The following is a 14243-nucleotide window of genomic DNA, read 5'->3' on the forward strand; positions in this document are numbered from 1 at the left end:
GCCTTGTTGTGGATGAAAAGCGGCATTGCATGCTTTAACTAGAATTAACATTTTAGTAACGCTCTCTATTCCTTACAGAGAAAATAGAAAGTAATTGATCATAACTTCAGTATTACCCATCATAATCAGAAATCACTTAAACAAGACATTCCTTCGTGTTAACTCATCAAATATTCTCATCACTTTTGCTTTCCGCTCACATTTACCTGGAATTTTACAGCAGAGATAGTACTTTCCATCTACAATGCGTCAAATAAAACTCTAATATCTCGTGTGTAATCTTACGTATGTAGCACTTTATTTTGTCTTCTTTCCCCCAATGGTAAAACACGAGCAGTGTATATTCCTGACAAAGTATAAAAAGGCGGTTTGTGTAGTTGACCAATATGGCAAAATGACCAAACTGTAAAGAAAATAAGTTTTGCCATGAAATAGTCAATAAAAAAACCAAATAATTCAGGTATATATATTTTATTGTCCTCTGCTGCCTTTAAGGAAACACTTGTTATTATAGACAACATATTGAAACACACACAACTACATAGAGCTTTAAACCACATTCAGCACTCTGCTCTGGTCAACTGCTGTTTATGAAGGTTACAACAATTTGTTTTTCTAAGTCAGAAAACTCTTCATCACTAAGAAGGTGTCTCTGAACTATAGCTTTGACTCCATCCTCGTCCAAGCTCTCATAATCCTGACTGTTTTTGAACGGAAGATGTCCGGCCAGTTCACACAGGGCCACGTTAAAGGCTGATTCCTCTTTCGCTCCAAAACAAGACACTCGTGGCCAGATGTAGACACGCAAACCGAAGCGCATTGACAGCTCGGATGTGTGTTTGTAGTCCGGGTGGGAGCCTCGGGTCATGTAAACATTGTGGGCGATATTTCTCTCTACGAGATGGTCGGTGAGTTTGCAGATTGTGGCGGCGAGGGCGCACGTGTCCTCCTGGCCGTCCGTGTAAAACATGAAGGCTTTGGGGAAGTCTATAAGCCGGTAAAAGCTCTTCGTGGGGAGGATCGGTTCTGTTCGGGCTCGCTCGACCCGTAATGAGTGATTTAAGTAATATCCGTGAAGGTGCAGGTGATTAACGGAAGCAAACGCCCCGAGACTGTTAAATCCGACTCTGTATCCAAGATCGGCGCTAAGAAACATAGACTCGATCCCGATTTGGAGCGCTAAAGGGGTTAAGATCTGAGGATGGCACCGGGAAGGTTCGGGGAGAAGCAGACAGTGACCAAACTCTAACGGGCTCACGTTAATGATCACAACACACGTTCTCGGTGATGACGTCACTTCCGCTTTGTGCATCCCAAACAAGATTTCTGCCGAATTGATTTGATTAAAGTGGAACTGTTTCGGGTCGAACTGTTGTCTGATGCTCGTGATTTCCTGAGGTTTCCTCCTTTCGATGCCTCTCTGAATGTTGAGCTGAGCGACATATCCACACTTACCGGCTAACACTCGAGTCTCCAAATCGCCCAAATTATATCTAAAAAGCCCGCAGCTCATCTTCTCCTCCCAGCCGCTTTTCAGGGCGACATCAAACCTGGAAGCAGCAGGAGTCTCTCCATCGAGCCGGCTCACGTCGTACACGAAGTCCTTGTCGGTGTAAGTGAAAATGTGCTGCTGACCCTCCATGGCTGTACATGCAAACGGAAGCTCTTTCAGGCTTTAAATGTCACTGTGGGTGGAATAAAAATGAACACTTGTGAGACATCGGGGAAACATCTGGTGTAAAACCGGTTCCGGGTTCACCACGTGTATTACACGTATAATTTATGATTGTCCACTGTGGCGACCCCTAATGGGAGAAGCCGGAAGAAGAAGGAGGAGGAGAAATAGATTACACTTCTAATTCATCCTAAGTCAACCAAAACCCAATTCTGGGAGGGTTCACCGGAGAATCATATCTCAACACATCCTCATGATTTGGTTTCATGATTGATTCCGGAAAGCCTTCTTAGTTGCCAAATCTGCACGTATCTTCTTAGTATCAAATCTGATACATACATATAAATAAATGATCAATACGTTTTGTCGCTTACAATCTAATATATATATATATATATAATTAGAGAGAATGGAGACGGATGATCCGCTGTGGCGACCCCTAGTGGCAGCAGCCGAAAGCAGAAGAATAAAATATATTTCGGAGACCTGGCAACACAAAGGTTTCATTTCCGTCCTCACGTCATTCTTACCACCGCTTCTATTGGTCCGGTGTTTGTGGTTTGCCACGTGGTTTTCCTAAACCACTATGACACCTGGAGTGTGTGAGAAGGTGAACAGTATCTACTCAACGCATAGATTGTGTTTGTTTATGAGTTTATTTTACTGTGGTCCATCGATATTTCTATAAAAGCTTAAACCTATAAAAAACCCTTCAGTCGCAATGAACGTGATGTAGCTTCGGTGAAGACAGCGTGATCACAAACACTTTCTGTATTATACAGAAGCACTACATGACACAGTGATGGATAATTTAATTGGAATGCAGGACAGTACAACAAAACAAAACAAAACTAAAAAATCAGTACATATAAGTGGTAGAAAAATACATATTTGGTCTCTACATTTTTATTGTGAAGAACCATCTGAAAGATCCAGCTTGGTATGACCAACTTCTTAAGGTGAAATCAACAGGCTGAGCTTGTCAAGCTAGTTTGAACTTAAGTCATTTATCATCCTCTTTATCCTAGTCAGTCTAGTAATGAATTCAGAACTTGTACTGCAAACACTTGGTGAGGCACAGAAATACACCAATCAATTACACAGCAACATGATACCCGGATTCACAACTAGGGCCACTTTAAAGTCACCAACGCATTTAACAAACCCGTGTAGAGACAGAAGGAGCATGTGAAACTCCCGCTGTATTAGCCGAGGGTTCTGGTACCCACAGTATTTTCTTCAAAATAACTACATTAGCAGTAATTCGGAAACCGTCACCAGCAGGTACCAGCTGAAAAAGAAAGTCTGCCAACTCAGCCTGTATTGGAATAAGATTAATTTTTCAGCAGGGGATAAAAACACCACTTAGAAAGAAGCGGTTGGAATTCTGCTTTCACCTCAGCATAAATCACGGTTTAAAGGGTGATATTAAATAAGTAGATCTGATATACAGATTCTCATCCTTGCAGCCTATTTTAATTTCAGTCTTGATATCTGTTAAAAAAAAAATAGTGCTCTGGTTGTGGGTGCATCCACTAGCAGAGTTCTAAAGAAATAAATGTTTACTGAGATTACATTTGAAAAGAAGATATGCAAATTTAGAATTAAGACTTGTAGTGAGATTCCTGTGTATGGATAGACCAATTATGGCTGAAATTCTCCACCGGTTTTGCCATCGTTGCTCCTAATAAGGCCATGTTCTAGAGCTAAGTCTAGGCAGCGCTGGGCTGCTCTAGTGACCGGAGCCCTGCTAGCTTCAGTTCCTTTAGCCAGGACAGAGAGGATCTCCAGCACCTCACTTTCCATTAGTTTTTCAGCTAGACTCCTTTCTGCCTGCATCAGGTTCATCGTGATGACAGCACCACGGTGACACAGATCCTGGCTGTCACTCAGCAGCAGAGCCTGCAGGATCTCCAACCAGTGACTGGTCTAAAACGAAGAACAGACATGAAGAGAATTACTGAGCTGTAAAGAAAACACTTTCTACAGACCGCTAGCTATGCAAGAGGCAAAATGATGTCTTGGTAAACCCTCGGTCAATAAGTTTAGTCAAGTCCTAAATATCTTTGGTTGCCTTCAGCATATAAATTAAGGCTATTCATGTATGTGGGCACATTTCTGGCCACAGTATATCTTATAATAATATAAATACAAAAAACGTATATGTTGAATGCAAGTCTATCTAATCCTTTGTGTATTGTCATAGCCCCAGGTTACTGCTCCAGTCATATCTACTCTTAATGCAAATCGGTTTGTTGAAAGTTATCAGAGAAAGTGCCTTAAAAAGACATTGTTGTGCATACAAAACCCACAACTTTCCCTTATGATGATGTCCCTCTTATAAAGAATGCTTTACATACATTTGGCCTTAGCGTTCCAGTTATAATGAATTATTTTTAACCCCTAGCACCATCCCTGCATGTTTTAAGCATACAGTTGTCCAGCCTTTGCTCCAAAAACACAACCTTTATGTGAAATAACTATTCTCTCTCTATTTATAATCAATATTTTTCAACTGCAAAATTTTAGACAGCTTTGAGGACGAATATACTGAAACAGCTTACTGTGCTGGGGATCCTTGCACACAGCTCTGGCATTTCTCCAGTGAGCACTGCCAGGGTTCCTGCAGCAGCCTTCCTCAGTCTCTCATCATCCTCCCCACTGTACAATACCAAGAGTTTTAGTCGGTCACTGTCTGTATTCAGGTAGAGTTTCTGCACCTGAGGAATTTGCAAACAGAAAACCACAGATTGCAACATAAAAACCAATAAAAGAGAAATTGGGAAGCACTAGGGTCAGAGTGTTAGGGTTTAGGAACATGCCAACACACCATTTAATAATATTGTAAAACTGAGATGTACCTCGGGATTTAAGATCAAATTACACATGCACTCAGTGGCTGCTGCTCGCACCAAGTCATGCTCCTCAAACATGTAGCCCTCCACTTTAGGCACGGCTTTCTCCTTAATTAGCTTCTGTCTGATATCCAAAACAGGTGAAAATTGATCAATGCTCTCTCTCTCTCTCAGCTAACATTTAAAATGACATGTTTTAACCCATGATTGTAATTTTACAACTCTCATGGCCTGCCAGTGTGTTCATGTATTGTTTTGGACTAACCGAAGTCTGTCACTAATGCCAGCTAGATTAGTAAGTGCCATCAGAGCCTCAAAGTTCTGCAGCAGAGAGCAATCCAGAGCCAAGAGATTCACAAGAGGACGCACCACTTCATAAACCTGCAAAAACAGCAATCATTAAAATGTGTCAACCTTCACAGTTCCATTAAAGTTTCCGTCCAAGAAAAAAAAAAGAAACAGATTAAACTATAGCAAAAATAAGTGCCAATAAAATGTTCACCAGGGAAAGTGTTTTATTTTTTTTTTTTTAATCATAAGCTTAAATAAATACATATATTTTAGTAGTTTAAATAATATATGAAAATGTGATCATATATTATTATTGTTTTATGAATATAATGAATTTTGAATCAGAATAATACAATTTTGTCTTACCCTCTCCCCAGGAAAGGCAATCTCAGGATTTGAGGTGATGGCAATTCTGGCCAGTGCTTGTGCTGCTTTGATTTTACCCACATCTGTGCTTTCTGAGGCCAGCGGTAATAATGCCTGCATGATCATAAAGACATTTTAATCAATACATAATTAAATAATTAGATGGTATCTCATATCACTTTAGAAAGAATTTAGAAAATATTTTGCTTTAGCTAGTGGTGGGGGATCTTCTTACTTTTCCTCCACCCTGTGCCACTACCATTCCCCGATCTTCTTGGCGTTCTACTAGAGCCAGGAACACCCTAAAAAGTTAGGGAAAATAAATAAATAAATAAAAATAAAATGTTATTAGGAAATGCTAAAGAGTGTGAGAAATGAACTGCTATCAGCGTTCACAGTGTATCTGAGCAACATATACTTCATATTACATGTGGGGTTTTTTATCAAATCTTTATGGTAGGCAATTATTCTGTATCAAATATACACACCTGGCAATACTTTCTCTGCATGTATCAGTGAGAGCAGGACTTTCTTGTTTAACCATGCACACCAAAGCTGAAACCACCCCTGCCTCCAAAAGCTTGACCAAACGCTCCTCCACAAAAGGCTTTGCATCCTGCAGACCAACAACTTTATCAATTTCTCATTTGCATTCCTAAATGATAAAGATTACTAAATGTTTTATTAGTTGATACCTTTGGATGCTCCTCTGGTACATGCTGTTTGGCATATTTGGCCAATTCTACTAACTGAGGATCCGGCTTCTCGACATCATAACTATTGGTGCAGTTTACCAGCGTAGACCCAATAGCAAACAGTACTGTTTTATCTTCAGACTACAGGAAGGAAAAGGGAATGAATGCATGTGGGATAAAAATATCATATTCCCCCTTTTACTGATAAATAGACACATGGGAAAAATATGCATTAAAAAAATGATTGCCTAATGGAAATATCCAGAAAAGTATTGGTGCCTGCTGGCATATGACACAGAACACTGTGTGCCCTTATGAATTTAATGCCATCATTCTTACACAGGACACATTTTGCATTCACCTTAGCCAGCTGAAACATGGCCTGAAGGGCATTCTTATCCTCCACCAAATCCTCCTTCACATCAGCATCAAAGGTTAGGTAGGCCAGGCCTTCGACGGCCCAGCGCCGAGAGGTCGGTGGAAGAGAATCATTGCATAGCCACCTGCAAAAATATCACACATTACAGAAAGCTATTGTACCCCCTCTTTTTGCGCACCTCAATGAGTTTAAAACCAACAATAAAATGTACAGTCTAGTGATCATTTATGATGTGAACTACCGTATTTTCCGGACTATAAACCGCTACTTTTTCCCAGGCTTTGAACCCCGCAGCTCAAACAATGAAGCGTCTAATTTATGGATTTTTCCTGGGTTTTTCCTGAATTCAAAGCTTCAAGCCAAAAAACTGAGCCCCATAACATTAGACCAATGAAATTGCCGAACGGGTTCAGGTGAACCAATGAAATTATTTATATTAAATCAGATGTGCTCTCACTGAATCGGGCCGCACCGCATCATAAATATGGATGATGTTCCACCTGCTGCTCACTCGGACTGTCTACAGGAAACGTGAATCATTCGTCACACTGAAAACAACCGGGCATAAAAAAAACGCACTTCACCTGTGTTCTGAGCTGCACGGCATCGGGAGAAAAGCTTCACCGATGGTGATTTTTAAACGCACGACGACGCCAAAAGAAAAACTCCTGAGAGAAATTGTTGTGAAAGGAAGGAGGGAGACAGTGAACAATGACTTTCTTGGTAGGCTACTGTTTAGATACAAGTCGTGTAACAGACACTGTCTTTCATTAAAGCCTGTGTAAAGTTAATTAGTTTCAATGTAGGCTTATAGACAGGTGCGGCGTAAAAATCTTTGTAAAATTCAGTGGGTGCGGCTTATATTTGGGTGCGCTTAATAATCCGGAAATTACGGTATTGATCATATTGCTCATATCCAAACAAATCTAAGGAAGAATGGCCAAAATAAGCAGCACATAAAATACTGGAAATAGAAACTGTATATAATATAACTCAAATATAAATATAACTCAGATAAAATCAAAACTTTGACCTCTCCTCTCTAAAATACAAAAACATCATGCAGTTTCACTTCTACACAAGACTTTAAATCCTTGGACAATATTTCAGTATTGCAAAAAATGTTAATATTTCACTTTAGGCAAACATCTCAATGTGTCTTCTTATCAGTTTTAATATGCTTAGAGATGAAAAACATACTTCCTGCACTGTTTCGCAAGTTTGAGCGTTGACCCCTCTGCAAACTGCTTCATGCTGAAATCAGTGCCTCCAGCTGAGCCAAGTTTACACAATCCCTGTAAAACACCACATATAATCCAGACTCAAAACATGACCAGTGTATTTGTTACTTGGTACTGACATATGGATGAATATGAGATATTCTTCCCAGCTATTTGCACCAATACACATTAAACAACTTAGAAAATGGAATCACAACCAAATTTAGCAAAAGGTTAAAATATTCTTAAAGTAATTTACAGTCAAATTTAACTAGTACAATATTACTAAAAATATCACTTTTTGCATGGATTATTCCTTTCATGGATAATCCATGCATTTATTTTATTTTGAGGGAATATTCTGGAGTTGACTGTATGAATATACTTTGCCTTGTTTGTTTAACATGTTTGGCCTCAATTGCAGGTGAAATTAACTTTAGATCTGATTTAAAAAATAATAATAATAATGCAAATGCACTCTGATTTGTATATTCGATTCATTAAAAAGGATTTACTGTCTTAAATAAACTGGTTTTTGTACAGTACATACAAACTGCAAAATTCTAAACAGGAGCTTACATCACTTGTTAGGCAGATCCAGTGCAAAACGAAATAGGCAAAATTTAAAAAACGACATGTACTAGCGGATTTGCAGTTATTATTAGGGGCAATGGGAATATTATTGCATTATTTTAAGAAACTAAATCACCAACGTGGTGTTAGTAAATACTCACCACAAGTGCTCGAACCCGTATCTGTTCATTTTCGCTCTTCTTGTAAAGGTCTTTCAGAAGTGCCACTCCATTTGCTGTGATGAAGGACGCTCTCTTGGCCTTGCCCGCAGCATGGATGAGTGCCTCTACCGCTACCTGCTGATGGGTGACATTCTCAGAGGCACACAAAGAAATGACAGCATCCATCATGCCTGACATCTCCAGCGTACGGTTTCCCACATCACTGGGGCCTTGCAGCAACACTGACACAGTCTGTATTGCACGGAGTTTGCTTTCCAAGCCCGAGCCTTGGAAATGGTACCTACACAGAAAGCACACTTTAACAAGTAACCCTAAATCTAACCCATTTGTGATGACTAGAAGCAAATAAATTTTCCTTCTCAGTCAAAATTTTCATCACGGATATACTCACTGGATATAATCCTCACACAGCTTATTAAAGTTCTCCCTCTCTTTGTCACTCTTCAGATCAACATATAACTTATTAAGCAGGACAGAGCAGTTCATAGATGTATTGTCAGTGAGAGGTGGTCCATCCATTATCTGAGGAACAGTCCCTGCCACTTCAAGAATCTTTTTTAGGCCTGTAGGACAGACAGTTGAAAATAGAGGCATAAGAAACTCCTCTACCATGCCTGGGAACATATGCTGCATAATGTGATTCTAATAAGAAATTAAATGCATAATGCACTTATTTGCACATGCTGTCCATGGTCACAAATGTGTGTCTTAATTTTAACCACATGCTGTACGGCTCATTACCTTGATCAATGACCCACAGGCTAAGGGAATTGTCTGGGTTTTTCTGAGATTTCCGGGGCACCTGTTTGACCAGGAGGTTGATAGCACTGTCACGTCCAGGCCCAGACACACATGATGCAGGTAGCATGTCAATAAGATGGTGCAGCATGGAACGCAGCTCACGGGATGGTTCTACCTCACAGAAGCAAAAGGACATTTCTACATGGACACTGTCTTATACACTCCATACTGATACTAAAGAATAAAATTGAGCTTAAGAATATAAAGAGGAAATCCATTATACAGTATATTAGTCCAAAGCCCAACACATATATCACATATATCACACATATACCAAGACATATGTTTGTGAAAATAAAAAAATGTAAAAACATTTTAATAAATGCTTAGCATTTTTGACTACGATTTAAAGAATAAATGCATAGATCACAAATGCACGCATAAATGCAAATCTGTGAGCTGTAATAGTATCACGATCTACAAAAATTTATTCAGAATAAAAGTACATAAAGCTGACAAAAGCAAATATACTACTATTCTATATTTTTTATTTTTCCTCTACTCTATAAACGCCCACTAATTTGTGGCATTTTATGCTTATTAAGCACAAACCTCTTCTTTCCTTGTACTAAAAAAAACAATGAAATCACTGTTCCTCAAAACTTAAACAGTGATGTGAGCAAGTATTCCTGTATGCATGTTTCAGAAACAGGTCAAGAACCTCACTCACCTGGCAGTATAGCCTCATCCTTCCCCCTGACTTCCTTATTCATACCCTGGGTAAGAGCCTCAAACATCACCTGAAGCAGGTGACAGGCAGAGAGAGATACAGAGGAAACCGCAGAGCCCATGACACCACACAGCTTGTCCATACCCACTTCATTCACAATGGCCATGGTCTGTAAGCAAAGAGGGATTTGCATTTGCAGCTCCTGTACTTATCCACAAGCCATCTGTGGGATAAATGGATTTAAATGAAGTAATGTGAAGCTGCCAAGCCTGGCAAGTTCACACAGCACCTCACCCTGGACTGATGTCCTGTGCACAGGCCAACAAGTGTTCTGAGTGCTGAGAGGACAATGTCCTCCTGCTGAGATTCCAAAAGCTTCTGGAGGAGCTTCACACCGTCATTCCTGAAGATTTGCTCTGCTCCTGCATCTTCACGTGAGATCACCACCAGATTCTGAGCAGCCTGGGTAGACAGAATTTTGCACCATAGATGTCAAGGCAATGTCAATTTCAATGATTAATGACTTAGTGGCAAAGAGATTTAAAAACCTTCTGTCTTTCTGAAGCCTGTGCAGAGTTGTCCAAGAGGAGCTTAAACATCTGCTGAACACGAGAGTCTGTGGAGGAAAGCTGCGCAGCCTAAAGGAATGAAAGCATGTAAACAGTGTTGGCATCATGTGACAAAGCCTAAAACAGTGAAGAGAGTCAGTGATATGGAATAGATTGTTGGCTATAGTGTTCCTGACTTCTGCCCTTTTAATTATTTAACTCAGTGCCACTCTCCCAGACAATGACGTGGCAGTTACAGTATGAAATTGCTTCCTCTGATCCATCTGTTGATATGCACAATTTGTGATCTTTCTAACCCAGATATCAGAGCGAAGACCTCCTTTTTTGATCGGGCAAATGTGGGGTAAATATGCAACAGTCAATAATTAAAGTATAGTATGAAAGGTTTACCTGATTAAATTCCAAATCTAAGGTATACAACATGCTGTGGAATGCTGTTATAGAAAAATAATCAATGGCAGGTAATGTTGAATTCCTTTTTTAGATTTAATGTGTGTAACATCATACCTTTTAGAATTACCTCAAAATCAGTTAGTTTTTGTCATGAATGACATTATAGCAGCTATACACAGTCTTGTCCTGAATTTTTCTTAAGATACAAAGGAACCACATGGTCCTCGGGCTTTCCAGTTTCAGGATAGTGAAAATAATGTATTTAGTCTTAAATGTTGACTTTTACAAAGTGCTGACTCTGGAGACCCTTCCATGACGGTTAAACACAAATCTCCCTAAAACACATCACCATAACAATACAAACACTTTGTTATAAAACTTTGTTTAAAAACTAAACATTGTTTATATTTGTTTTAATGCAGAAATATTATGCTTTTTCCTTGTTAATGAAGTCATTGTGAATGATTTATTTTTATAGAGACAGCAACATATTAGACTTTACTATTCAAAAATGTTTCTGACTAATAAACCAGAAACATTTTGAATATATAAAATTTGTAGTGAAGTGAAACAGGGTTAAGGAAAAGCAGCCAACAAGCACTCAACACCTCTGAGATCTCCTTTAGATTGTTGGAAAACCATTCCATGTGACTACCTCATGAGACTGACTGAGAGAATGCCAACGGTGTGCAAAGCGGTCATCAGAGGAAACGGTGGCTACTTTAAAGAATAAATATTCTGGGTTGTTTACCGTATTTTATTGTTTACTACATACTTGTATGTGTTATTTCATAGTTTCGATGTATTCAGTATAAATGCACAATGCTGAAAATAAACAAAATAAGAAAAAAACATTTCAGTATCTGTAGTATTAATGTAAATAATCCTACCTTCTGTTGAATCTCAGCACTGAGCTGCCTGAGCAAGTCTTGAAATGTTTTATTCTTGGGCTCCAGCTGTGCGCATTTCTGCGAATCAAGGAAGGCCTGATCAAGCTGTCCAAGCTTATGCAAAGCTTGTGCACGCCGGAAGCGAGCCTTGATGTCACCTGGGTCTGTTTCTAGTGCTGTTCAAAGATACAATTTTAGTTAGGCTCACAGATATAAAAGCAGCAAGTTTGGTCATAAATCTGCTTTGGAAATAAGGTACGACTGCTCTACTTGATTGTCCATTATGGAAATTCACAGCATGTACACTGTGTTTGTGTAGTATTTATGTATTACTCCCATGCAATAATAAATTGATTCGGCATTATTTTCATTCAGATGGTGAGAGTCACTGGTTGGTCCCAACATCCTCTCAACATCTTCTAGACTGGTATACCTTTGCTGGCGTCTGCCTTGGCCTTGTTGTAATCGTTGAGTTTGAGGTAGCAGGCACATCGGTTCCGGTACAACACAGCGCTCTCAGACTCACCCTCACTGAGCTTCAGAGCTTTGGTGTAGCAGCTCAGAGCTCCCTGCACATCACCACTTTTAAACAAGTTGTTTCCCTCTTCTTTAAGAGCTAAGGAGTCTTGAGTCATCTATAAAAAGAAAGAACAGTGTGTACTAATTAATGTACAAATATCACAGTCCACCTACATTCTCAGGAAACAAAGCAGAAACTCTACCATTTCTTCAGTCACTTTCTCCAGTGAAAGGAATGTGTTACACCTCAATCAAGAATAGTACAGTTTGGTGCTCTATATCTGAGGGTGTGCAAAAGATATTCTTTTGCGCATTACACAGAATAATGCATGATGAAATCTTGTCATATAAAAAAACTATAAACAAATAACGGAGCATCTGAACGTAGTTGATGTCTACAATGTGTACATCTACCTTACCTTCCTCTGCACTTGCGTACTGCACAGTTACACAGTCTCGAACTCAGCACTCTGCCAACACCTTGAACCCGGTTTTACCACTAAATAATCACCTTTTTTTTTTATTTGATCATAACCCAATTAGTGTTTATCTTGTCGGTTTTCTGGATTATTCCGTCATGCTCTATGTTTTTTCCTACCCGTATTGCTGCAATCACCTATGTTTCGCGTCAGTATTGGCTGGAAAAAAAACGAGCGAGTTAACTTCTAACCAATCATCGTACAGAAATTGGATAAATTAGCCAATGGAAATGTAGAAGGCGGGACTTATTTTTGGAATATGGGTAGAATATTTCGACTTCCTGGATTCCTTCCTACGGCGCACGTTGATGACGTTATGCTTTTGGACCGCCCTCTTTTTTCTGTTCAGTATTACCATAAAAGGCGGATTGCACATCAGTTTGTAGGAACTCTGTACTGGTTTACAGGGACTGTGTTACAGCCAGAGCTGTGTCTTTATAAGGAAAATGCATAGTGAATGCTGGGTGAAGGCAGGGATTTATGGAAATAAAAGTATCAGGTTTATTTGCACACATTAACTTGCTACAAAATGATAGACCATTACAATTTCAAATAAAGAACCTGCAGATTCATATTTTAGACAGTAGTGAAGGAATAACTAAAAATAATGTCTTAATTTAATCAGCAGGTATTAGTTAATATCACTATCTCCATGACAGGCCATAGTGCAAAGCAAGACATTGTGTCCATTGTAACAACTTACAGAGGAACTTGTAAATAAAAAAATTGCACAGACATTGATTTCACATTTTTTTTATCGAGTCTCTGTGTCAGTGCTTTGCAGCAATTAAAGGCAAAGCTAGCCCTTAAAGGTATCTTTTCTAATATTGGATCACTATTGATTACTACTTAAAGTGATCCTTCTGTAGTGTATCAGGTATTACTTTGGAGACATAGGTCTGAAAGATGTTGAGTCCCATTTCTAAGCTGGTAATTGCTGTGCTTGATCGAACATGGACTAGGTAGTATGATTGTGTCCCTGGGCTGCTGCTCTCAGACCCCTCAGCTGAAACAAACCCAGACAAAACATTGCTTACTTGCTTGGCTGAATCAATAGAAACAATATTCTCATTCTATCATTCTGACCCATTTGCAACACACAACTGGGTCTGCAAGACAGATGCTATTAATTCCTTTCTATTTAGGTACAAAAGAAAGCCATGTCCCCAAACGATAGAATGAGAGCCTTTTTTCCAAAGATGCAAGTGATAAATCAAAAAAAATTTATCTATTTACTTAAGGAGCACAACAGAGATGGAAGAAAACCAGATAAGTTGGAAGAAACCCATGTAAATGTGGAGACAATAAAGGCATTAAATCAAAATTAAACAGTAAAACAGTAAATGAAACCCTATTGTGCTTATGTGGACTTGTGAAAGAAGTAGGACTCATCTAACTCCACCTAACTCATCTTACATCCTCATTTAATCTCATTCAATTCTGTTTTCAGAATAGCATTTGCATGATGCATGATTGCATAATGGTTTACAGTGTCTATATTCTTACTTTTCCTATTATACAGTGAACTTATTTATCCCTGGTAATGTTACAACTTTACATTGGCTGAAACTCCTAGTGCCTTGTTTTTATTACCCAGACTCATTTTACTATAGCATATGCAAAATCCATTGCACAGCTTTTCATAGTGTTTTCCATAACCAAATAGTTAACCTTTTTTTTTTTTGT

At 39.1% G+C, this 14243-nt stretch overlaps 2 protein-coding genes across 2 annotated transcripts; both read right to left on the reverse strand.

Annotated features, from left to right (window-relative positions):
• Positions 1 to 455: 455 nt before the first annotated feature.
• Positions 456 to 1779, reverse strand: gdpgp1 (GDP-D-glucose phosphorylase 1). The gene has a single exon (XM_083545743.1). The coding sequence runs from the start codon at positions 1640 to 1642 to the stop codon at positions 578 to 580; it is 1065 nt and encodes a 354-aa protein (XP_083401869.1). The 5' UTR covers positions 1643 to 1779; the 3' UTR covers positions 456 to 577.
• A 533-nt stretch (positions 1780 to 2312) lies between these two features.
• unc45a (unc-45 myosin chaperone A) lies at positions 2313 to 12738 on the reverse strand. The gene is made up of 19 exons (XM_083545742.1): positions 12498 to 12738; positions 11993 to 12194; positions 11560 to 11735; positions 10256 to 10345; positions 10002 to 10169; positions 9708 to 9876; positions 8978 to 9148; positions 8628 to 8799; positions 8216 to 8516; positions 7462 to 7556; positions 6244 to 6385; positions 5883 to 6023; positions 5676 to 5803; positions 5423 to 5489; positions 5188 to 5301; positions 4796 to 4911; positions 4537 to 4654; positions 4240 to 4395; positions 2313 to 3604 (listed from the first exon to the last, which is right to left on the reverse strand). The coding sequence occupies exons 2-19, from the start codon at positions 12192 to 12194 to the stop codon at positions 3320 to 3322; spliced, it is 2811 nt and encodes a 936-aa protein (XP_083401868.1). The 5' UTR covers positions 12498 to 12738; the 3' UTR covers positions 2313 to 3319.
• Positions 12739 to 14243: the final 1505 nt, after the last annotated feature.

Source organism: Silurus aristotelis (assembly GCF_946808225.1).
Source record: "Silurus aristotelis genome assembly, chromosome: 7".
Lineage (NCBI taxonomy): Eukaryota > Metazoa > Chordata > Actinopteri > Siluriformes > Siluridae > Silurus > Silurus aristotelis.

What these genes read in the sequence shown, in the direction of transcription:
- gdpgp1 (XM_083545743.1), bottom strand. Translation starts at nt 1,642, where the DNA reads ATGGAGGGTCAGCAGCACATTTTCACTTACACCGACAAGGACTTCGTG.
- unc45a (XM_083545742.1), bottom strand. Translation starts at nt 12,194, where the DNA reads ATGACTCAAGACTCCTTAGCTCTTAAAGAAGAGGGAAACAACTTGTTT. An exon ending in AGGCTTCAGAAAGACAGAAG is followed by an intron (nt 10,170 to 10,255) that starts GTTTTTAAATCT and finishes CTGTCTACCCAG; the next exon opens with GCTGCTCAGAATCTGGTGGT. An exon ending in TTGCCTTTCCTGGGGAGAGG is followed by an intron (nt 4,912 to 5,187) that starts GTAAGACAAAAT and finishes CTGTTTTTGCAG; the next exon opens with GTTTATGAAGTGGTGCGTCC.